Source organism: Struthio camelus, chromosome W (assembly GCF_040807025.1).
Source record: "Struthio camelus isolate bStrCam1 chromosome W, bStrCam1.hap1, whole genome shotgun sequence".
Classification (NCBI taxonomy): Eukaryota; Metazoa; Chordata; class Aves; order Struthioniformes; family Struthionidae; genus Struthio; species Struthio camelus.
The window spans coordinates 57,895,748-57,918,157 of NC_090981.1; the positions used below are offsets into that span (position 1 = coordinate 57,895,748).

The 22,410-nt window shown below is 55.0% G+C and overlaps 2 protein-coding genes across 12 annotated transcripts in view; one reads left to right on the forward strand and one right to left on the reverse strand.

The window, feature by feature from the left end:
• Positions 1-2,570: 2,570 nt before the first annotated feature.
• Positions 2,571-7,076, forward strand: LOC138064144 (ciliary microtubule inner protein 2B-like). The gene is made up of 6 exons (XM_068925401.1): positions 2,571-2,699; positions 3,796-4,025; positions 4,431-4,606; positions 4,947-5,109; positions 5,364-5,573; positions 6,439-7,076. The coding sequence occupies exons 1-6, from the start codon at positions 2,632-2,634 to the stop codon at positions 6,525-6,527; spliced, it is 936 nt and encodes a 311-aa protein (XP_068781502.1). The 5' UTR covers positions 2,571-2,631; the 3' UTR covers positions 6,528-7,076.
• A 293-nt stretch (positions 7,077-7,369) lies between these two features.
• The window catches only part of LOC104150897 (AP-4 complex accessory subunit RUSC2), a 60,321-nt gene continuing 45,280 nt past the window's right edge, over positions 7,370-22,410 (reverse strand). For 9 of the 11 annotated variants that reach the window (XM_068925614.1, XM_068925609.1, XM_068925613.1 and 6 more), the window contains 10 exons: positions 20,619-21,410; positions 19,901-20,101; positions 18,565-18,708; positions 17,418-17,494; positions 14,908-15,082; positions 13,904-14,009; positions 12,774-12,820; positions 10,198-11,173; positions 9,378-9,551; positions 7,370-9,027 (listed from right to left, as the gene is read on the reverse strand). In XM_068925614.1, coding sequence (XP_068781715.1) covers positions 8,847-9,027; positions 9,378-9,551; positions 10,198-11,173; positions 12,774-12,820; positions 13,904-14,009; positions 14,908-15,082; positions 17,418-17,494; positions 18,565-18,708; positions 19,901-20,101; positions 20,619-21,410 — 2,873 coding nt within the window. In that variant the 3' untranslated portion in view covers positions 7,370-8,846. The remainder of the gene's footprint in view (positions 9,028-9,377; positions 9,552-10,197; positions 11,174-12,773; positions 12,821-13,903; positions 14,010-14,907; positions 15,083-17,417; positions 17,495-18,564; positions 18,709-19,900; positions 20,102-20,618; positions 21,411-22,410) is intronic. The other 2 variants (XM_068925616.1, XM_068925617.1) reach the window with 1 other exon arrangement.

The window sequence follows — 22,410 nt, forward strand, 5'->3', positions numbered from 1 at the left end:
GAGGGATTGTGAAGAAAGGGTCCTTAAGGTGCACAGGAGGTCTTAATTACCCAAAAGTGCAGGCCTTAGGCCAAGGTTTTGGCAGAAATGGCTGGGTGCACCAGATTACGCTGAGGGCAGATGCTCAGGAACAAGCTGCCCGGGAGAGGGGGAGCACAAGTGCTCCGGCTGGTTGTGCCACAGGGATACCCTGGGAGGGGGAATGGGTGAGAAGAGCTTTTAAGGCAGCAGCAAGCACAGCCAGGAGATGCACTGGCAGTGAGGTGTGAAGAGGCTGCCAGTGACTGGCTACTGGTAGAACTGGCCATAGCAGCAAACCTGACCATCAGAGATGGCCTAGGGCAGCAGTCAATGAATTTGTGCTCCAGCCTGCCCAGCAGCTCTTGCCGGAGGTGCTTGGTCCATGCCCCAGCTGTAGCGCACAGCTGGGGAGAAATCATGTCCTGAAATCTTGTCCACACCTTCCCAGACGGGCCACCAGCTCCTTGTGATAGATTCCTCTTTTCTGTGCTCTCCAGGAGGGTCTGGGACTCTGAAGCTATCTATCTGCTTTATGCTGATGCACATCCTTCACTTGATCCGCAAGCAATAGTCGTTTCCTGCCTTACTGGCCTCAGCACAGGCAGGGTGTGGTACGGTGGGGGGGGGGGGGGCTCCCTCCAAAAATACTCTCTCCCCAGCAGTCCCAAAAATTTGGCCCATTATAGAAGTCTAGTTTTGGCATTTCCCCAGTGATGCTGCTTGGGGCAGGTGCTCCAACAGCCAAGCACCTCTCAAGGACGGAGCTAGCATCTGCCTGGACGCCTCTCTCCTTCCCTCATGCACTCAGAAACACAACCTCAGCCTCCTTTCCCCTATCAATATTTAATCTCTTCCTGCAGTAGAGCTGCTCCCCAAGGCAGAGACTTGCCTTTCCATTTCCTTTGCTCAGACACAGAGCTAACCCACACAGGATTTCCCTTACCTGACCACGTATTTGCCCTGGCAGAAGTGCCTGGGGCTCCCACGCAGCGGGCATGGTGCAGCCCACGGGTACCCAGGCGTGACCTAGCCAAGTGCGGTCGCTGGCTCTCCCTGCAGCACAGCACCCCACTGCCACGCTCTGCCTCAGGTGGGAGGTTTCAGTGGGGAAAGCATCTGCTCCTCTGCCTCCCACACCCATGGGAACTCAGACACTGCCTCTCCCTGCCTCACGGTGCTTAACTCTACATCTGGGATTTTTCAGTGTGGGAGGCCAAGAAGGGGCTATGAAAGCAAACCACCTCAGTAGGAAGAGATTCCCCTTTTGCGGGTCTTTGGAAAATGGCTAGGAGAATTCCATAAATCAAATAAAGCTGAAAAAATACAGCCTCAGTGGCTCTGTGCGCTGCTCCCAGTGCAATGGCTGTCAGATTAGACCCGTGATAACAGTATGACACCCCCAAAAGCCCTTTATTACCCCATCTGAAACCACAAATTCCATAGCAGAAGTGTGGCTCAAGCAGCTGTCAGGAAGCCCTGTGCTCTCACTCACTCTTTCTCTTCACACTTCCCCTTGCACTGCATCAGAAAAATCCACTGCTGACCATAACCCAGGCTCTGCATAACGACAGGAGGTGTTGCAATACGGTGCCAGAGCTCCAAGCATGCCCTGAAATGACTTCGGGGCACACTGCAGTGCAACGACCTGAAGAGAGGAGCAGCCAGAGCTTCCCGGGGAAGAGGGAGAGCAGCAACCCCCTAACACCCCAAAAAGCAGCTATGCAATGCAGGGCCCTGGGTGGGACAGCAGGGACTGGACAGAGCTGGTTAGGGCTCTAGTCAGCAGCTTTTCCAGAAAAAAAAAACCGGCAAGCTGCTCCAGGAGCTCAGCAAGCTTGAGAGAGACTCTCAGAGTCTCCCCTGGCAGAGGCCACCCTCCTCTCTCCCCCTTAGGAGCCATGTCTTGCGGTCCCGGAGAGATCACCTAGGGCCTGCTCCAATATTTGCACTGGGAGCATGTGGAGCTTGGCCAATGGTTAGGTCAATGGGCAGCAACCAGCACCTCTGTGCATCATGTGTCACAGTGCTCCGGCGGTGCCAGGGTCCAGGCACGCTGCTGTGCACGTGCCCCATTTTGCTGTGAGCCTCGCAGCATGGCCTAGTTCCCTGCAGCCTGCGGCTGCCACTGCAGCACAGCTGGCTCACTGCCTCCCTAGCCAGTGCATCGGTATTGGAGCTACGTTTCGCAGAGCTGTTACCACCCCATGGGATGTCGCTCCTGCACTGTGGGGATTGGCACTGCATGAGCACTGCAGGTTCATGGGGTTTAAGGCTGGTGTGTACCACCATGACCCCTCCAGAGCCTGGCACTGGAAGCAGCGCATGTGGGCAGGTCTATCAGCTTGGGGTGCCTGCAGGCCACCAAGGCCTGGCACTCACCCCCTGGGGCTGCCCGCCCTGCCCCGTGTGCATCCCCACCCTGCTTCTCCCAGCCTGTTCCCAAGGCAGCTTGGCCATTGTTGGTGCTCAGGAGGCTCCTCCCTTCCTGGCCCCTGGTTCCTCAGCACTTGTCCTGCCTGCCTGGCTCCAACAGCAGTCTCTGAGCGACTGTCAACATTGCTTTGCTTCTGACTAGGGCCCTGCTCCTAGCCAGTGAGGGCTCTGCAAACCATGGCTGCAGCCTTTGCTCCGAAGAGGAGCCAGGTCCTGATGACTCCCAAGCCCCACTACATCCCTGGGTAAGCACAGGGGCTGGTGCTGGATTGCCTGGCCTTAGAGGAACAGGGCTCTGGGAGCAGCTGTGTCCCTGTGCAGAGACCCCTGTACCGGGGGTCCTCCTCACCGAGGCCCACAGAGCACGACTGCTCTGTGCAGCCCCACGGGGTGCTGCTTCTGCTTCCCAGCCCAGCCCTGCCCTCCCCCGCAGCCCTGCCAGCTCCTCCTGCCAGCACCAAGCTCCCTGTCCCTGCCAGCCTCTCTGGCATCCAGGGTATTTTTTTTTTCCTCAAGGGAGGGAAGGGAGGGAGATGCCATCAGGACGATTCCCTGGGGCCCCACAAGCCACCAGCTCGCAATGACACTGTGTACAGGGGCCTCCATAGCAACCTTCCACCCTGGCCCCGGCCAGCCGGGAGCAGCAGCAAGGAGCGAGGTGGCATGGCAGAGGGGAGCAGCATTCTCCTGCTGGCAGTGCCTGCCCCAGCGACCTCAGCCCCCTGGTGTCCCAGGGTGCTGCTCGCCTCCCCCGAGGCCACCGGGAGCTCTGAGACTCGCTCTGGGATCGGGGAGCAAGTTTCCATGTGAAATAGGTTGCTCCTGGGTGCAGGCACCCAGGAGCGTCCAGGGCAGGTCCTTGTCGCCAGGATGGAGGGGAAATGGGTTTAGAGGTGCAGGTAGTCTCTGGTGGGGTGGGTTGGTGTGTGGGATAGCTGGTCTGTGCTGTTCACCTGCTGTGTGTTTCCCACAGCCCTTTAACTCCAGGTGTGAGAGATCAGGTGTGCAGGGCTGCACCCTGTGGCCTCCAGCATCTCCCAAAATGTGGTTGGTCCACAGGAATAAGGTGTGGTTACCTTCCTGCTCTTGGGAGGGTCCTGCCCCCATGTGCATCCCCATCCCAACTCTCCCTGCCTGCCCTGCCCCACGTGCACCCTCCTCCCTGCTCTCACTGCCTGTGCAAGGGTAAGCACTTGCAGCTGCTGGGCACACACATAGAGTGGCAGCACGGCAGCACACGCAAAGAGGCAGGGTGAGCACGGCAGCGCTACAGTGCTAGGACTCAGCGTTGCCCTGTGTAACTCTCCCAACGTTGCGGCTGCCCTCGCTTTGCCGTGGCAGCTACACTGGTTACTGCCCTCACTACAAGTTCAGCATGGGGAAGACTTACGGGCAGCAGACGTCCCAGCTCCTGACCAGCCCAGAGGTCCTGCGCTCCTGCCAGCTGGTGCTGCAGCCGACTCGCTGGTCCTGCCGAGGCACTGAGCCCCAAAACCTGCCAGGGAAGCCAGGAGCCTGCTGTGGGGCAGGCACTCAGTCGCTGAGCTCCATCATCATCCCTGGATATACAGGTAGGAGGAGGCTGCCCTGGCATGCAGTGGTGACCTGCAGAACCCACCTACCTGTACTAGCACCCAGCCCTGCTGCCCTGTCCCAACTGTTTACCCTTGTGAAGCACCACGGTACTGTGGGAGCTGCAAGATAGTTTCCCAGGACAGACCAGAGGGTGTATAGAGAAGGACTCCTGTCACTTGGCACTGGCAGGTCTTCTCCTCCAAGCTGGCACACATCCCTCAGGCTGGCGCATGCCTCTGTGCTCCCATTCACCCTCAGCCCCCCACAAGCCATATTCTCACCCCATGTCTTTACCTACCCCACTGCTGGGTCCTGCAGCCCTCCCCATCACACCAGAGCAGGCCCTGTACCGTGGAGGGGGGCTCCTCTTTGCTTCAAACGCGTCGGGCATTCTGCTCCAGGATTCATCCCCAGAGCCCAGTGCTTCTTTGCCAAGACCTACTCCGAGATCTGCAAGGAGGCCAGGAGCGACTTTGCCAAGCAGAGGCTGAGAGCTGCCGGCAAGGAGCAAGCCTGGCTGAAGACACGGACGCTGCTGCAGGACCCCACGCAGGAGAGCAATGTGAGACGGGCTGGGGTGAGTGGGCATCTCACCATTGGTCCAGGGCTGTTCCCCGCCTTGCTCTGTGCCCAGGGCACACAGCACATCGCAGCCACAACGAGGGGAGGGCACACGAGCTGGGGTCAGCAGCCAACACCCATCCCTCCCTCCATCGCCACCTGTGTCCCACAGCATCTGCCTTTCTGCCACTGGGTCCCAGCTGAGGGGTGCTGAGGGATGCAGAGCTCCTTGTAACAGCACCTGGCTGAGCCATCCTTCCCAGATCAGGGCCTGCTCCAGGGCATGGCAGCACCAGGGAATCCTTGCCCAGCCGAGCCTGCTGCTAGTGGTACTCACAGCTCCATGTCCCCTTCAGGATCTCACAGCTGACCCCCTAGGGCCAGGCTGCCACCAGGGCCACCCAGCCGCAGCAGCAGCATTGGCAGCCTCTGCCCCATATGCATTGCTGCACACCTTCCAGCCACAGTGCTCCCCCTACTCCATGGAGGATGATGACCCCCAGAAATATTTCATTTCAGGTAAGATTGCAAGGAGCAGGGCAGGGCTGGGCTCCCAGGGGGATGGTAAGGGGATACTGCCCTGATAGGGTATTTCCTCAAAGGGGATGCAGAGAGCCTAAGAGCGCCAATTTGGAAGGGGGTGGTGGGCATGGGAGAAGTCCAGCAGGGACTCCCAGGTGCCCCCCTGGGTGATTTGGGGGCACTAGGCCTTCTGAGGGCTGCTCACAGCCAGTGCCGGTCTTGTTACAGGGTATCTCTTGTGACCTATGCAGGCTTCACGGGCTTTGTGCCTCGTGCCCGGTTCCTGATTGGGACAGGCTACCCGATAACCACCAACCGGGCCCTGGTTGAGTTTAGTCAGATGGCCCTGAAGAAAGGAGACAGGAGTGAGACCAAGGAAGGCAGCACTATCCTCCCACCTCTGGGAAAGACTTACCCAAGGGAGACGGGCCTGCCACCTCACTACACGGGCTACGTCCCAGGTAAGCGTCCAGCAGCAAGCAGCCACGGCCACACACCTTCCCTCTGGAGAAATCAGCTTTCACCCCCAGTGTGCTCCTCTACATCTAGCAAGAGTGTCTTGGCACGGAAGGACGCAAGGGCCGGAAACCCATAGCTGCGACCCCAAATCCAGCCTCTCATGTCCTCATCGTTCAGCTACGGCCAGCCTCATCCAGGGCAGCCTCGCAGCAAGCATCCCCTCGTTGTAAGCATGGGCAAAGCTGGCATGAGAGCCTCTTGGTGTCTGTGCCAAGAGCACACAGGGTGCTGGAAATCCCCTCTCCTGCTGCAAGTCTGACTCAACACTCCTGTTTGGGCGCACAGAGTTCCCTTCCCCGTTTCGGCCGGCTTGCACAAATGGGAAGAGCAGTCTGGCCCGGTGCCATTTGTAAGCGGGTCTGTCTACAGCACCATGTGCAAGCTGTGGCCATGTTGTGACTCCCTAGGTTGGGATAAGGGGCCGTGCTGCTTCATTTCTGGACTTTGAACCTGTTTGGCTCACTTCACCACTGCAAACTGTAGCCTCACACTCCAACGTGATACCCTCATAAAAAAAGCTGGAGCCTCAACCAGAGCTTTTATCTTCTCCCTGGAGCTACCTGGGTGTAAGAGAAAGGGATGGATGGGCTCGCAGAGGTCGTTGCTGCAGAACCTGGGAATCCTGTGCTGTGGCTGGTCTAAGTTTAAATGCCCCAGATCCCTTCTGTGTGAGGTGACCCATAGCCAGCAAGTCTCACAGCCCGGTTGTCCCAGGCTCTGGCTCTTAGCCCCATGACCTGTGCTCAGCCCATTATTCTCATTTCCTCCTTCCCACACTACTCAGGACTTTCTCCTTGCTGTCCACAGGTTACAAGTTCCAGTTTGGCCACACTTATGGCCACCTTACTAACAACGCCCTGAGCGTGAGCACCGTCAAGAAGCAGATGCCAGACTAAGAATACTGGTCAGGCATGGTGTGAACTCCTCTCTGAAACCTACTTGGGCTCCCCCCAAGCATGCATAAGGAATAAAGACAAGCAACCCCAAACGATGCTGCCTGCCAGTGTGATGCAAGGTGGAAGGGGATTTGCAGCTCTTCTTGCTTACCTAGGGCTGCATCCTGGTGTAGTTATGCCCCATCTTGCCGCAGGAACCTCCCTTGAGGGGATACTGCATCCTCCAGGGTGGGTCACCCCAGCCCTGCTGAGCTGCCTAGCTGAGACGTACCACCATCAGATGATGTGACATAGCCCAGCAAGTCAAAGCAATTCATTTTCAGGACGAACAAGAGATCCCAGACGGTGACAGGTCTATGGCAAGACCAGGAGCAGTACCCCTTATGGTTAGTTTCTTCCTCCCAGGCCTGAAAGCTGACAGGGTCTCCAAATCTGTACAGCACTGCTGGCCTAGCACTGCCAGAGCCGGAAGCAGGCAAAAAACACACAGGCTTACCCAGGGGAGCACAGAAAAGAAAGACCCAGGCACGGGCAGCCACATCCAGCCAGGGTCTGTGAATACATCGTACGGGTGAGGAAAGGACTTCTGGTCCTGCACTTCAACTGGATGATATGGGGACTGGATCTGCTACTCTGGGCCAAACGGGGACTAACCTCTCTCTTCTCGAATGGTCTGTGATAAGCCAAGGGTAGCTGAGGGCAATCTGTCTCTCTCTGAAGGTCTGGTGTTGGCTGTGGTTGGAGGAAGGATGAAGCCTGCAATGCGGTGACCCAGCACAGGTACCCCTTGGGCCCTCCCCAGGGACAGGCTGAAGTCACAAGGCCGCATACCAGCAGGGAGCTCAATCAGCACCTTTTTTATTAATATGCATCATAAATAAAGAAATAAATAAAGGCAAGACACCTCGTTCTAACTGGGGAATACAAATTAAATATGGTGCAATGTCCGCTAAGCGATGTACAAGCAGGAGGTAACCTTGCAAAACCAGGGCCCCTTGCCATGGGGAAGCCAGCCCAGGCATGACACCGTGAGCAGCATCAACCTGGCCAAGGCACCAAATACTGGCACGGTCTTTCATTAACACTGTTCCCCACCGGTGGGCGGCATGAACATGAAAGGAAGGGGTTGACTGGCATTGGCTCTGCCAAGGACCCCAGGACCCCCAGCAGCCCCTTGTGCTTGTGCACAATTATGGGCCCACTCGCTCCCCCCACCACAGCACTGCTCAGCAAGACCAGAAACATCATCCCTCCCACCCTGTCTCCCCTGCTCCCTCTGGGAGCACCCTCCCGCTCTACCTACTGGGAGCACTGCCCCCTTCTCCAAAGAGCATCCCTATCCCACTCGGGGACCTTGTCCTCACTCCCTCCCGTCCTAGCCTCCCTCTCTCCACCGAGCGTCACAGGGCAACCTAGGCACTGGCTCCCTCATCAGTATGGAGGGAATGAGGGACATCCATCTCTGCCCAGGTACCACTATCCATTCTGGATCTACGCAATACGGAACATTCACACGCCTTCCTCACAACCCCCCACACCCCCTTGTCCTGCACACACACATACCGTTTCCCCTCTCCCCTGGCCATGGCCAGGCACAGCACAAGGCCCTGCAGTGTGGCAGTGCCAGGCCATGGGCTGGACTGCCCTCTCAGGGAGGCACTTGGCCATGCCCGACCTGTGTGACACAAGCTCTTGGTGCGGTACAATACACAACGCACCATTATTATAGGTTAGGACAGGGCTGTTCTAGATGGGGGAGCCTACCTTCTGGTCCCCCTCAAGCCACAACACAACCTGTCAGCATGGGAGAGCCTTGCAGAGATTTTGCTAATGCACAGTGCTCCCACCCCTGTAGCTGATGACTCCAGCAATACTGAAGGCTGCAGGCTGCGCTGCCATTCCTGGGAAGGGGACAGCCAACGTCCTGCACCCTTCAGCATGGCATTGAGCTGGGCAGAGGGGCAGCGCCTGCTCTGGCAGGGACTGCTTGAATTCCTGCTATGTACGAGTTCACGGCCTACAGGTGCTGGAGATGGCGTGAGGTGTAGGGGGCTCAGGCAGTTCCTGGCGCGGCTGCATGCACGGCGATGCCTGGCAACACAAGGTGCAGCTGGCAGGAGGCCCCTTCGGCTGAGTCGGCCTTTGGCAGCTGCACGAGGAGGAGCGAGAAGGAGCAGAACCTATGGTTACTGTATCCTGTAATGGCAAAAAAGGTAAGAAACTAGCAAGAAGCTGTGTCTGTTCCTCTGGAAGGGTGGGTGGGCTTCCTCCAGAGGAGCCTCAGCAGCTCACGGTACTGTGCTCAGCCTCCCAGCCGTGTCAATAGTCCTCGTCCTCTGGGTGGGTGACGTACATGATGGGCACCAGTCCCCTCTCGGAGCCGAAGCTGCACTGCAGCCAGTCACCGTCCACCTTGGAAATGACCTGCAGGATGTCCCCTTTGTTGAAGCTCAGCTGTCCTGCCTCAGTGGCAATGTGATGGCAAAGAGCTTTCACTTGGCTGCAGGCAGAGGGAGGGAAGAAAGGGTTAGCCTGCCACAGGACACTCACCCCACTGCAGCCTAGGGACCACTGTAGTCACAGAGGAGCAAGTAGAGCAATTTCGCCTCCCCAGTCAGACTCCCCATGGCTGCTTTGTGACAGGGCCCTACGAATGCCTTCCCCAGCTCCCCCTCATCTGCAGATTGCCGAGTTGGGGTGGACAGAGCGCAAACTGCTTTACTGCCCTAAACTGCCACTGGCCCACGAGTGCAAAAGGGACCAGACAAACCTTAACAGGCAAAGCAGCATCAACCCCACCAGCCCACCACATCCCTGGCACCTGCAGGATGGCCACATGGCACGGCTCACCAGGGAGGGTTGGGAGACAGCCCCCGAGCCAGCCGCTGCTCAGGTGACACTTCAGGCGGCTCCATCCGTGGGGGCTCTGGCTCAGGGGCTGCTTCTCGCCACATGCTTGCCCCAACCGTCTGGGCCACCAGCTGGAACACAGACTTGTCCAAGCTCAGCCAGCCAGAGGGCAACCTGTGAGAGGGAGACAGAAGCAGGCAGTGGCAGGGAACTGTACCTGGAGGCAAGGAGCAGCTGCTCCACGGCAAGTTCATGCCCTGTAAGTCCGACTGTGTTCACAACATGCACCGCAGTCCCCAAGACGTATCCTGCGGGGCGAGCTCAGCTACCTCCAGACACAACATGGCCTGCTCTGAGAACATTTCTAGTGGCCACAGAAGCAAGCAGGGTGCAGATGGAGAAACAAAGCTAGGAGGATCCAGCTACACCGGGCAACTTCATGCCTCCTCCTCACCCGTTGTGAGCAACGGGGATGCCTTCATGTTCTTCTCTCACCTAGTGTGTGCTTTTGAGAGGGATGAGGGGAATGGAGCAGCAGGGGCCACACTAAAGGCCTCTCCCCATCTTCCCCCAGAGAGGGGCTTAGGAATCTAGGCAGTAGCCCAGCTCAGGCAGAAGAGGAGAGTCAGCAAGAGGGATAGATGAAGGGTGAGAGCAGCGGGGAACAGTGGTATGGGTGGAATTAAGGCAGGCAGGCTGGCAGGGCTGATGTACCATTGTAGTGTAGCACAGGACTAGGCTGTTGGCCTGACTCCCACCTGCACTGCAGCAATCCCAGGTTAACTAGCCCTCCCCAACCCTAAGCCTTCCATGTCCCTACCTGTTGGGCTGTCTGGGCTCCTTTTGCACCTTCCTGGACCCAAACAAGTGTCCCCACTTAATGGGCTGGCTGCCCTCTGGTGCACTGGTGCTGCTCTCCTCTTGGGGGGCTGCTGCTGCTCCCAGTCTTTGCTGAGTCCCGGTCTCCTTCTCCTTGCTGTGCTTCAGCTCTGTAAGCACTGAATCTGGGGGGCTACCCATCCAGAAGGGCCAGTTTCGTTCCTTGGCCTCTTCGCTGGCTGGTGCTTGCTGCGGCTTTTCTGGGGGCTTTGCCACAGCCTCGGGGCTTGGCCTGCTGGCAGCCTTGGGCCTCTCCTCCAAGGTGCCCTCAGCAACTGGGCAGGACTCTGCACCCTCTACCACCCCTTCACGGGGAGGCGGTGCCTTGTGGGTCTCAGCTGAACTGGGCACAGCACTCAAAGCCTTCTTCTTCTTTTCATAGCGGATGAACTTCGAGCCTTCGGCTGAGCCCTCAATGTAAATCTGGGAGCTCTGCATAAGTTGGTACCACCAGCCTGCCTGCTTGTCTTTCTTCCCCTCCCATGTGCTGTCTCGCACCTTCCTCCTCTCTTCCTCCCTGTCGACGTCTCCACAGGAAGCCCCCACCCCCTTGACTCTCTCGCTTGCAATTTGGTCGGGGCTGTGGCCTGGTGACACGTCACCATCTCTGGCACTTGCTTTACATGACTCAGGGGCAGTGCTGCAGCCATCAGGATCCTCACTGCTGCCTCGTGTTCGCATCAGCTGCAGGGTGGAATGTGCAGAAAGCAGCAGGTCTTGTTTCACACGCAGCAGCTCCTTTTGCTGTTGCTGCTCTTTGCCCATCTGCATCAGGTGGTGTTCAAAAAGGAGGTCTAGGTTGAAGGGCAGCAGGGAGAGAGGCTGGAGCAGTAGCAGAAGCTCCTCAAAAAGGGGCTGGCACACACTGTGAGACAGGCACAGGAAGCCCACCGGCTGGTAGTGTGCCAGGATGATATCTACAGGGCAGGAGACAGCGATTAGATCAGAGGCCCTTGCCACCTTTGCCCACTGCCAGGCCACCAAGAAGCTACTGAAGCTATGGAGAAAGGAGTCTGAACACTAGTTTCTGGTAACAACCGCGGCTGCAGCATGAGGTTCAGCACTGTGCCAGTAGTCAGGGAGCACCAGACATTCTGTGAGCAAACTGGCCCAGATGTTGCTTCTAGTCCTGCTTGCAGCCTGAACTTTGTTCTGTCAGATTATCCACCAGGAGACCCTCTATCACAAATGCCATGGGCATAGGGTGTGAATAAAGAGCATCAAAGATGGCTGACACATGTTAACATTCTCTTCTTCCACCTCCCAGATACAAACAGGGAGCTGCAGAACTGAGCCAATACCAGTCCCCCACACAGAGAGTGTGTCAGGAACAGCTGAATAAATTCTTTCCAAGGATCTGGCTGGGAATTGTTGAATTGTGGATCCTAACAGAAAATCGACTAGCTCTTTCCATCTGCAGCATTCACCTATTTGACCGCACCTGCGGCACCACCCACCACCTCTCCACCAGAGAGCTGGGCATAGGGTTTGTGGCCATTTGACCCCAGTGAGGTAACAAACTTGTACCACAGACAGGACTTGCATCCTGTCTCCTACCCCTCTGCCCAGCCTTCAGTCTCCAGAGACCCCTAGATATTGCTCACCCTTTCAGCTCTTAATGATGGCTTGGAAAAGACTGGAGGATTTGTAAGGGGGTCTCTCTGCTCCAGAAAAACAGGGTGGTGTCTCTTGCCCCACTTCTGGGTACAAAGGCACGTCTGCTCTCCTGGCTGTTCCAGAGAGAAGTGCATACACGCACAGCTGGCAATGTCATCTTCTGTCGGCCACTAAGCCTGCCAGAAGACACTACGCTGGGCTCTTTTAGCAGTGCATGCGGCCCTGGGCTGAGCGCACGTTGAGCCTGCAGCACTTAACAGGGCATCCAGCATGTTAAGGGTGTCTGTCTCACAACGCACTTAACACCTAGAAGCAGCATGACGAAGTGCTAGGCAGCTTGGTCAGAGCTGCTGGGTGTCTACACAGTCCAGATACAACCCTGGTTGAAAAAACAGACACAGCCAGTAAAATCTGTTCTTTGTTCATCAGGAGGTTTTCCTTTCCATCTCCCATACTCGAAGTGTTTCAGTAAAGTGTTTACACCCCCTGCAATCTCAGATTCCTAGGTGCTGGGCAGAAATTTGCAAAAAAACAAATAAATTTGTGGAGGGTTACATCTGCACACAGGCACCAGATCCCATGAGGGAAGACTGAGGGATCTGCATTGGAGGTGGCAGCCTTGGGTACTGGCTGCAACTGGGAAGGACATGGTTAGCCAGACTCTCCACAGCTTAGGTGGAGGGAGCTGTATGAGGCTGCAATTTCCACCTCCGTCTCTGTAGCTGAACAGCCCTGCAACAACCTGTACACTGGACACAGTCTAATCCTTCAGCTCAGAGCAGAGGGGAGCAATATAGACTGAGACACTACCAGGGAACAAAAGGGCCCCAGAACTTGGATCTGTGCTCATATCATGCAGAATTTGGTCTCCACTCCAGCTCACAGCACCCAGGCTCTTACCTTCATGATTGTAGAGGTGGTTGAACCAGAACTCCAAAGACCGGATACTGGAGGAAGGAAAAACAAGCAGGGAAGAAGCAGTGAAAAATCCCCTCACTCCCTTCATCCTAGCTGTTTTACAAGAAGTGTGGCTGGAAAAGGGCGTTTACATAGCACAGCCCTGTGAACCTCAAAACTCGGTGAAAAGACAGTGACTTACTCCAATCAGCATGCTTTGACCACAGCCACCCAGTCTGTTAAGGAACCATCCTTCCCTATTTGCTTTAAAATGAGGTATTGTGCCACTGTGGCCCCTAAGAGCCACATTTCCAGCAAGTTTCCTCACCATTTAGCACTTACGTTCTCAGCAGAGCTTAGCTTTGCTGAGCAGGGCTCCTATGGAAGAGGCAAATCATCTACAAACATAAGACCATTGCTTCAGGTTTGGCTGCCAAAATGCTGGCACTCTGTGCCTGAGGAAAAGAGCTGGGCTACCCTTGGCACGGTGGGCATGGCATAACTGGCTTTGGGGGTCTCCCAACATTTGGAAATCTTGGGGACTCCACTGCCAGCGTCAAGAGCTCCTGCTGACCACTGGAGTGGGGCAGGGAAACAGCATCCTAACAGCACTCATCCCATCAAAGGGAAAGAGACAGAACATCACTGTCATTTTGCTGTTTAATATTGAGCGTGCCCACTCCTTATCCAGCCTGAAAAGGTCAGCCTAGAGTCCTGGACCAGGAAAATCTCTCTTTCAGAGCCTCACGTATTGGAATTCACTGCAACCCTAGGAAGCAGCAATACAGGGTTATCCAGGAGTAATTTAAATTGCTTATGTTATCTCCAGTCCTGTGTGAACGCAGACAGACAGATTCCTCCCAACTAACGTTCTGGGGCTAAAACAAGTTGATTGTGTTTTTCAGTGGGCTGCAGCCAGCCCCTCTCAGTCCTGGCCTGCTGAGGGGTAGGTTTTGATCCCTCTGGAGTTCCCTAAGGCTCATGGCTTCTTTGTTCCTCCACTCACAGCTGGGGAGCTGCTCCCAAGTTTCTTAAATATTTCTACTGGCAATTGCACTTGCGTGGGGGTCAGGTGCAAAGCCTGTTGCCAGCCCTGGAGAGCGACATGCAGTCAGCCCGAGAAGCCTGCTTACTTGAGAAGGCCAAAGATGAACGCATTGAACCTCATGGTGTGGTTGGTCAACTCCGTGTACTGGCTGATCTTGCTGTAGAGGCTGTGCAGCAGCTTGGTGGAGGGGCCTATGGAGACAAGCAAAACGCTGGGATTAGTTGTGGTCAGTAAAGCCAAAATGGCACCATCAGGAAGGAGCATTCAGGGAAAGGCAAAAAGGGCCTGGGTGCCCCTGTTTGCTTGTGCATTTCCCCTCCGCTGATGAGCGGAATGAATTCACTCCATCCCAACAGTTGGGCTCCGCAAGGGAGATGTGCCATAGTCTCTCCTAGACTGTCACTCCAAAACGTTGGGAGAGTGTCAGTGCAGGAAAGTACCCCACAGACATGTCCCTGTCACTTCAGAGAGGACCACAACCTGTGGCTCAGAATCACCAAGTAAACAGAATTGTGCTATGGGTGGTTATAATTTGGGGTGTCTGCAATCACAGCAACAACACCGGAGCTGGAGATTTGCCGCAGACAGGCTAGGAGGCTTCCCAGGCCTGGACCTAAGCTCTTCATGAAGCAGAGAACAGTGTGGGCCTGCCATCTGTAACCTCTGGATGTTAGCCACTGCCACCACAATCTAAGGTGCAAAGTACTAATAGCAGAGGATGTAGGTGACGTGGATATGCTTGAGCCCAGTGAGTTGTATGCACAAATTTGTTTACGGACCAAGCTAAAGCACACCTCTGCCTCACACAGCAGCTGTGCAGGGCTAAAGATGAAGTCTAGAAGAACCCTGGAATGGTACAGAGGAGAAAAAGGACGTTCTTTTGGGAGGGAGAAAAAGGATACTTTGCGGGGGAGGGGTTCCCCTCTCTTTTTTATTTTCCATTGTGAGGGCCTAGTACGGGAAAATCTGGCAATTTGAGGGAGAATGGCCACTTCGTACCCCCACCCCTACAGTCAACTTTCCCCAGCACCTCCTCAGCCACAGCAGAGCAGTGCTGAGGAGGGACAGGCATCATCACAGGCTCCATACCCAGTTGGGTGGATGCCTCCACCACACTCCAGGGGATGTTTCTCCTCTGGCCAATGATCATATCCAGGACATAAGCCTTAAGCCCGTCACTCAGGATGTCCCGGACAGCAGGGCACAGATATTTCAGGATGAGATGCCCCACATTGGGGCTCACGGAGCTGTTCCCAAGCTTCGCCTAAGGGAAAAGATGCAACAGGGAGAGAGTTAGTAACTGTTCCGTGGAGTACTGACATATGCAAACAGTCTAGCCCCATTTGCCCACCAAAGACATCCAGCAGGGCAATATCCAGGCCAAGATGAAACTGAGCAGCTCCTTGCACAGGCTAGCTCTTCCCCTTCACCCCTGCTGCCTCACACACCACTTCTGGGCTGCTCCCTGCAGCGTCTACACCATGCTGAGATGAAGCAACAGCTTGGCAAGAGGATATCCTAGTTAGAAAGGATGTCTGAAGTTCTCCCTACAGCATATATAGCAAGGAGATATAGCAAGGCTGTCCTGCAGGAGGAAGAAAAGAGTAGGGACTTTTTGTACTGCTGCAAAAGATTTTCTTGCTGCTATTTTAGAAGCAGGAAGCAGCAACTGACCTAGGAACTTCCAGCACTGAGGGGTTAAGGAACTTCCAGCACTGAGGGGTTAAGGAACACTTAACTCAGTGACATGCCAAGCTATAATTCCTAGGGATTACTATAAATAAACAGGGTGGAGGCAAAATGGCTGGACAAGGCCTAGGTTGAGGTGAGGAAGCATTTAAGAGCCCAGCATCAGCAGAGCAGGGATACACTCTGCTGCATGCAGTCCTTGAGCTGCCGAGGGGTCAATCCAAAGGGTCAGCCCTGGATGCACATCATTCTGGTGGTCCTGGGCAGTTGGGCTTAGAGCACAGGCTTTACCAGCTGAGCTGGAATTACACTGGCTGGCTGGCACAGGTCCACAAAGGCCCTGAACTGAGTCTGAACTTCTGGGTCAGGAATAATCCTGCCAGATCCATTGAGCGTAGGAGCATCAGGGACAGGGGATGCCTTTTAACAGGTGAATGCTCAGCCCTTGGCATACTGAGGCATAATGGAACCCCATATTAAAACCATGACGAGGCTGTAAGTACAGCGCTGTCTGCCAAGTAAAGCAGTGTGAAAACGTTCAAATTATTCCCTAGACCAAAGCTGCAAGCATAGGAAATCCACAGTGAAGTCTGCAAGAAGCTGTGGAAATACAAAGTTAGGACATCCAAACAGCTCCAATTTTGCTGCACAGCAATCTCCACATCAGCAACAACTGTAATTAGGGGCAGACTACCCTGGGCTCTGAGATAAGATTGAACGGGTTTGGAATCTGTCACAGTCAGGTTTCTCCTTGGGGACAGCACCCCAGGGCAGCTGTCACGTCCAAACACTGTAACATTGCTGCTTCAGGGCCCCTGCGATCGAAGCAGAATGTTCACCTTTGAGAGGAGGCACCACAGCCATGCTGTCACAGGATTGAAAAACAATGGTTGGGGCAGGCAGAAGCGAGCTTGTTCTGCCTGCGTTATTCCAGAAATGAGAGACAAAGGGAGCACAAGCCAGAGGCAGCCAGCCCCACGGGCAGCCTAAATGCACTCTGAAGCTAGTGATTTTGTGGCAAGGGCCACAGGGGACATTTGCCTGCCCCAGATGTCTCATCTGCTCTTCAATCTGAGCTCTGACTTTAACAGGCAAGTGGCTGTGAACAGCACAGACTGCCGCTCCGTTTATCCCCAGCCTCACAACAAAACAAATGCTGATGCAAGGGTAGAGCAAAGACTGTGGCAGAGCCAACTCCTGTGGCACCCAGCTACAGAAGGCAACGCGACTTCTCAAGGGCTCTGTCACAGAAGCAACGCAGGTCCCCCCAGGAAGGGTGTCAGAGAAGGACACCAATGGGCAATGACAGATGTACTTTTTATCGTTGTGGAGACCTGTGATATATCAAGGGACTGGGGACACTGCACTGTGCCCTGGTATTAGTGCCTGATCAGGATCACAGGAAGGGCCGAGGAGGGAAATATAACTCTCCACTATATGAGATAAAAGAGCAGCTGTACTGCCTCAGACCAGAGGTCCAGCTGGCCTGGTATTCTCTCGTTAAGGGTCAAATGTAAGTCCATAAGAAAGAGTCAAACCAGAGCAACGCACATAATACTTCCCCTTATACTGTCCCAGCCTACAACTACTTTCAGCTCAGGGACTGCCTAAGCTGGACATGATTCCTATGTGTTTAGTAGACCCAATGAATTTCCCTTCCCTGTATTGGGCCAGTGTTCCCTTAAATCCATGTAACCTTTTAGCACCTCCAGCACCATGCAGCAAGAATTACCACAAATTTACTAACTGCTGCATGAAGTACCACCACCTTTGTTTGTTCTGTTCTTACTACTGCTAGCTTCATTTGATGCCCCATAGTTTTTGGGCTAGAAGAGAACAGAAAGTCAGCCCCTACCAAACCCTCTGTGTTACTCATGACATTGAGAAGCGATACAGAAAGCAATATCTACCTTCACCCCTGGATCCCTGCTGGTTCCAAAGTGAGCCACAATCAGGTCAACGGCAGTGTTGATTGCCTTCACCAGACCTAGAGGACAAAGACACGGTCAAAGAGCTGCCTGAGGGGCCTCTACGAGAGGCCCAAGCCAAACACTTCATGAAGAAGTCGAGCAGGGGCATTTCCAAGAAGATGAGCTCATGTCTCCTCTCTAACCTCTCCTAACCAAATCTGTCCCTGCTGGTTCCCGGACTCAAATATCACCTCGATAATAGGAACAATCTTTAGAAGCGGCTGAAGCATAAGACACCCTGTCAAGATTCCCAGGGGACATGGGACACCTTCTCCATACACTGTCCCTTGTGGGAGCAGAGATGGATCCAAGGCACAGAGTCCCTCAATGCTCTGATCCTGCTTGGAGACAAAGCAGGAGCCATGCATTTGGCAAGCTATGTAATAACTTTCAGTAACAAGCCAGCAGTGGGTCACGTGACACCTGCATCAACATGATGCAAGAACAGAAGCAGAATAGGGGGGAAGGCTGCCACCTGGTAATCGCCAGCGCAGAGTTGGCAAAGGCACGGGAACCTTTCTGCACATCCCTTCTCTCTGACATGATACAGAGGTAGCTACCAACAACCCTGTACCCAAGCCCACCTCTAGCTCAGGCCCTATCACAGCCATACCCTGTTCTAGATTCTCTCCCCCACCCATTTATACAAACGCTTCACCATATAGCTTAGAACCCAACAGAGCTTTCAACTAATTTACAAAATCTCAAGCATCTGCAGCATCACGTGAATCCACAGATTAACCCCTGTATAGTGAAACAGGGTGGCAGCATGCCTTGCTTTAGGGTCATACTCCTGTGCCTGCCTATTCTCTCCACCTTTTCTTGTGGACTTAAGATCCCTTTTCATCATTCTTCCTGGGACAAGCACCTCAAACGTATTCCATGGCAGGCAGCATGGCGCAGAGAACAAGCAAACCTGCCACAGAAACAGCTGTCACTACAAGAGGACATCTAGTATGACACCAACAGCAGAGAAAGGCAGGGAAAGAAACCATTATGCCTATTCAGAGATGAGACAAGACAGATGAGCACTGTCTGCCCTTATGCTCTGCCACGCCACACTCCCACACAAGAGGTATGGACTCACCCTTCTTCTGCAGCAAGTCAATGGAGATAGACTCTGTGCTGCCATCTGGGGAGAGGCAGAACTCAGCAGGGGGTTTCTCTGCTAGCGAGAAGTAGTCAGGGAAGAAGTCAGTGTAGGTAAGCTGGAGTTGCCTCATAGACTGTCCTGCTGGGCCAAGAGAAGAGGGAGAAGGATCAGCCCCAAGCCCTTATACCAAAGCCTCTCCTACACTGTGGCTTTTCCTAGTGGCAACCTGCACCAGCAGGAGCCTTCACACTACCCTGTCCCAGCCTGAGGCAGAGCTGCAAGGCTACAGGCTTGTAACTCCCCCAGCAACGGTTTTTAACATGAGCTTCTACAGTTCAAACCCACAGGCCACCCAACGTCTAGCTCCAGTTTGGCAGGGGACCGTGGGCACTGGAAGATGCTGTGGGAGATTCATTCTCAATGACTGGTGCTAAAGGAAACCTCACTACACCAGACTCTCAGGAACATTGTACAGATAGCCCCAACAGGGATGGAACTGGGTCAAAAGCAGAGCACACTGAGAATCCCTACTTGTCACACACAGGCAGCAAGCAATGTGCTGCCTTCTGCCCATCCTTTGGGATGGTCTCTCCCTCTGCAAGGGTAGACTTCTCCAGGAGTTCTTTCATATGCTAGATTTCCATCTGGTTGATTCCCAGTGAAGGAGGGGTGGAGAAACTGGTGGGGTTGGCAGTGTGAGATGTAGAGTTTCGGGGAATTCACTCCGTGATGTGGGGCTGGCCTCAAGAACACTCTCCCTCCGAAAGACAGACCCCACAGCTCTTCCTGGAGGACTCACAAAGGTTCAGCCAAAAGCAGTTGCCCCTCACAGGGCCTCCTGCACAGTTTTTAGAGGATGGGGAACACCTTAATGGCAGAGCAGAGAAGTATTGCCAGCCCCCCCATGAGAGCTGTAACCCAGCACTCAGCATGCTACCAGGGCTGGGGCAGATGGGCCAAGACCCTGGGACACTTGGACATTAGATCTCCAACAGCTGAGAAATGGGCTACAAGCTGGACACGGTCCACGACCACTTGCTGAGGTCTGAGCTTGCTCTTGGGCCATTCACTTTCCCCATGATCTTCAACCTGGTCCAGAGCCAGACCCGACTACTTTCAGCTTATGGAGAAGGGAGGCCCCACACAGCTTGCACCCATCAGCGAGCCAGTCTTCACTTTCTTCTGGTACACCTCAGCCCCAGTGTGACCAGATGCCATATCCCTCCTGCTTGAAGCAGGCAGAGCAAAAATGAGGCCTGGTAGGGCTGGGATGTTGACCCTAAGCCCCAAGGTGATCCCCAGATACCCCCAGCAAAGAGGTGGTGCGCACCGTTCAGCCTGCAGTGGAACTGGCTGGTGTTGAGAGTGCCAGGGAACTCAAAGATGGGGTTCCCCCGGTTCAGTCGGGGCTCCTGCTGCCTCCTGTCTAGGCTGCCTGCTAAGCCAGGCAGCCCTGAAACACGGTCCAGGCCCAGGGGGTTCCTCCGCCTGTACTCCCGCCACTTCAGTGCTTGAGGGGATAGGTGATTCGCTAGAACACCACAGGCAGCGTGCACCGTATGGGAAGACATGAGCAGTTGGAGGGGAAATGGGGAGAGAGGATGAGAGGAGAAAGGACAGAGAAAGAGAGACAGCAAGTTAGTTACAGTCCAGCAGCATTTCAGGACGTTAGCGTGTATACATGACAGACAAGCGGAGGCCACAGCTTGGCACAGCAACACAGGAGCCTGAGTGGCCTCATGGCTGTAGGCACAGAAGGAGTGAGTTCTGGGGTGCAAGCACCTGGCACGGGGAGCTGTGGGATCAGCAGCCCCATGCTGCCTTCTCCAGAGGTGCAGTATAGGGACCAGAATTGGAGGGATGTGCTTTCAGCATACAACTTCCTTTCGCAGGCAGACTGATGATAGGGCTGTAGGGCACTGTAGCACCCAGAGGAAACTTCACCCTGGGCTGTGGCTATAAGGGAGGGTGGTACTACAGAAAAGAGCCACAGACTAGACTTTTGTCTAGTCTCCTAGACTAGCATGGCCTGGGGGATGGGTACCTACCGTTGAGGGGCCGTATGCCCATGTTGCTCAGGGAACTAGAGTTGCTGGTCTCACTGCCACTCCTCCAGTGGGGCTCTGAGTGGCCTCCCACTCTGCTCATGGGCCTACCACCCACTGAGAGGGGTAGCAGGGACTCACTGTGGAGTCGGTACTCAGAGAGTGGCGGGCTTGGCTCCAGCGGTGCCTCCTTCTTGGGAACTGGCTTGGGGTTCTCCTTTTGCCTCAGGGCATCAGCTTTGGTGACGTGGACAGGTTGCCTGGCACTGACAGCTGGGGAAGACCTCGTGGGAAGCAGGCTGGCAGAGATGGGACAGGACCTGCTCCTGGGAGGCTGGCTCTCTCCAGCTCTCTCTGCAGTGGGTGAGGAAGAGGAGGAGTCCACACTCTGGAAGAAAGGCACGTTGCATCGCACAGGAGAGTAACTCCCCAAGGGGGATGGCCGGGTTGTCTCAGGGGCAGGCTTCTTAATGCAGCCATCATTGAGGGAGGCAGCTCCATCTGCTGAGCGCTGGGTCAGGAGCGTGCTGTGAGCTTGGCTCCCTGCCACCATCGACTGCTCTGCTGAGGTGGCGGAGGCTGAGGACTGGGAATTGGAGGAGGTCTGCTGGCTGGCAAGTCGGTTGCTGGACAAACTATAGAGTTGAGAAAGGCTAGAGGCAAAATGGCTGTGCAGGGCACGTGCCTTGGGTGGCTTGCTGAAATGGTGCTGGAAAACAAAGGGCTGGATGGGCAGAGTCGTGGGACGCTGGTCCTTGCTGTAGCGTACCACAGGTTTGCTGTCTGTGCCACCACCTTCAGGGAGAGAAAGGGGGATCGAGTGTGAGGATGGGCAGAGGAACAATCATCATGAGCCTGGCAGATCACAAGCAAAATGGAACGTACTCTCAGCTGTGGGAGAAAGAGGATGAGCCAGTGAAATAAGCAGAGTGGTTCAAGTCAGAACCGGCCACATACATCATGAGCTGGCAAGGTAAAGACAAGTAGCCCCAAATGTGGAATGCCCAGCCACCTGGAAGAGCAGGGGGCTGCACTGGAGATTCTCTCCTTTCAGAGTCACCAGCTTCACACGCTCCACTCCCCCTTCTCATCTCTACCCCATCCCCTAGGACAGCACGGACAACAAAATCTCAGTGCAGCTCTAGGTGTCCAGAAACCACAGTCCCAAGCACCTGTCCTTGGCCCGCCTCCATACAGGCCCAACACACCATGGTACAGTACTTACGACAGCGGGATTTAATATCCCAAAGGACTGTCCCCTCCCATACGTGCTGAGGACTCACCCAACCTAGCACAAGCATCCCAAGTAACAGCACTGCAGCTCTGCATCCCATATCACACTCAGTGCTGTTGGAAAGGCCCATTGCTCCCCTGCCAGATCTTTCCCTTCTGCCTTCCTCCTCTTTCCTTTATAACAGTTCCCTCTCTGAGCTTCCCTCCTCCCCCTGCCCGTACCAGAACCCAAGCAGGATGTTCCATATATCAGTGGTGGCAAGAAAGTAATTCCCCAGGAGCAAGTCAGACCCACAGCAGAAATAGAAGAGTTTCCAACCCTGGAAAAGCCAGGCCTGCTTTAGCAAATGACAGACACAGACGTCCTAGGGCCACTATATCCACAGTGAAACAGCTGAAGTGTGAAGCGCTGTACACACAGTGCAAAACACACACACACAGCACTGGATACACACAGAGGACTGGCTAGGCTCCTTGACTGACAGCCACACAGCATCCCAGCATGGCATAGCAGGCTCTGGCATGCCTCTCCTGCCCCTCCTCCAGAACTGCCTTTGGGCAG

What these genes read in the sequence shown, in the direction of transcription:
- LOC138064144 (XM_068925401.1), top strand. Translation starts at nt 2,632, where the DNA reads ATGGCTGCAGCCTTTGCTCCGAAGAGGAGCCAGGTCCTGATGACTCCC. An exon ending in CATCATCCCTGGATATACAG is followed by an intron (nt 4,026 to 4,430) that starts GTAGGAGGAGGC and finishes ATTCTGCTCCAG; the next exon opens with GATTCATCCCCAGAGCCCAG. An exon ending in CCAGAAATATTTCATTTCAG is followed by an intron (nt 5,110 to 5,363) that starts GTAAGATTGCAA and finishes TGACCTATGCAG; the next exon opens with GCTTCACGGGCTTTGTGCCT.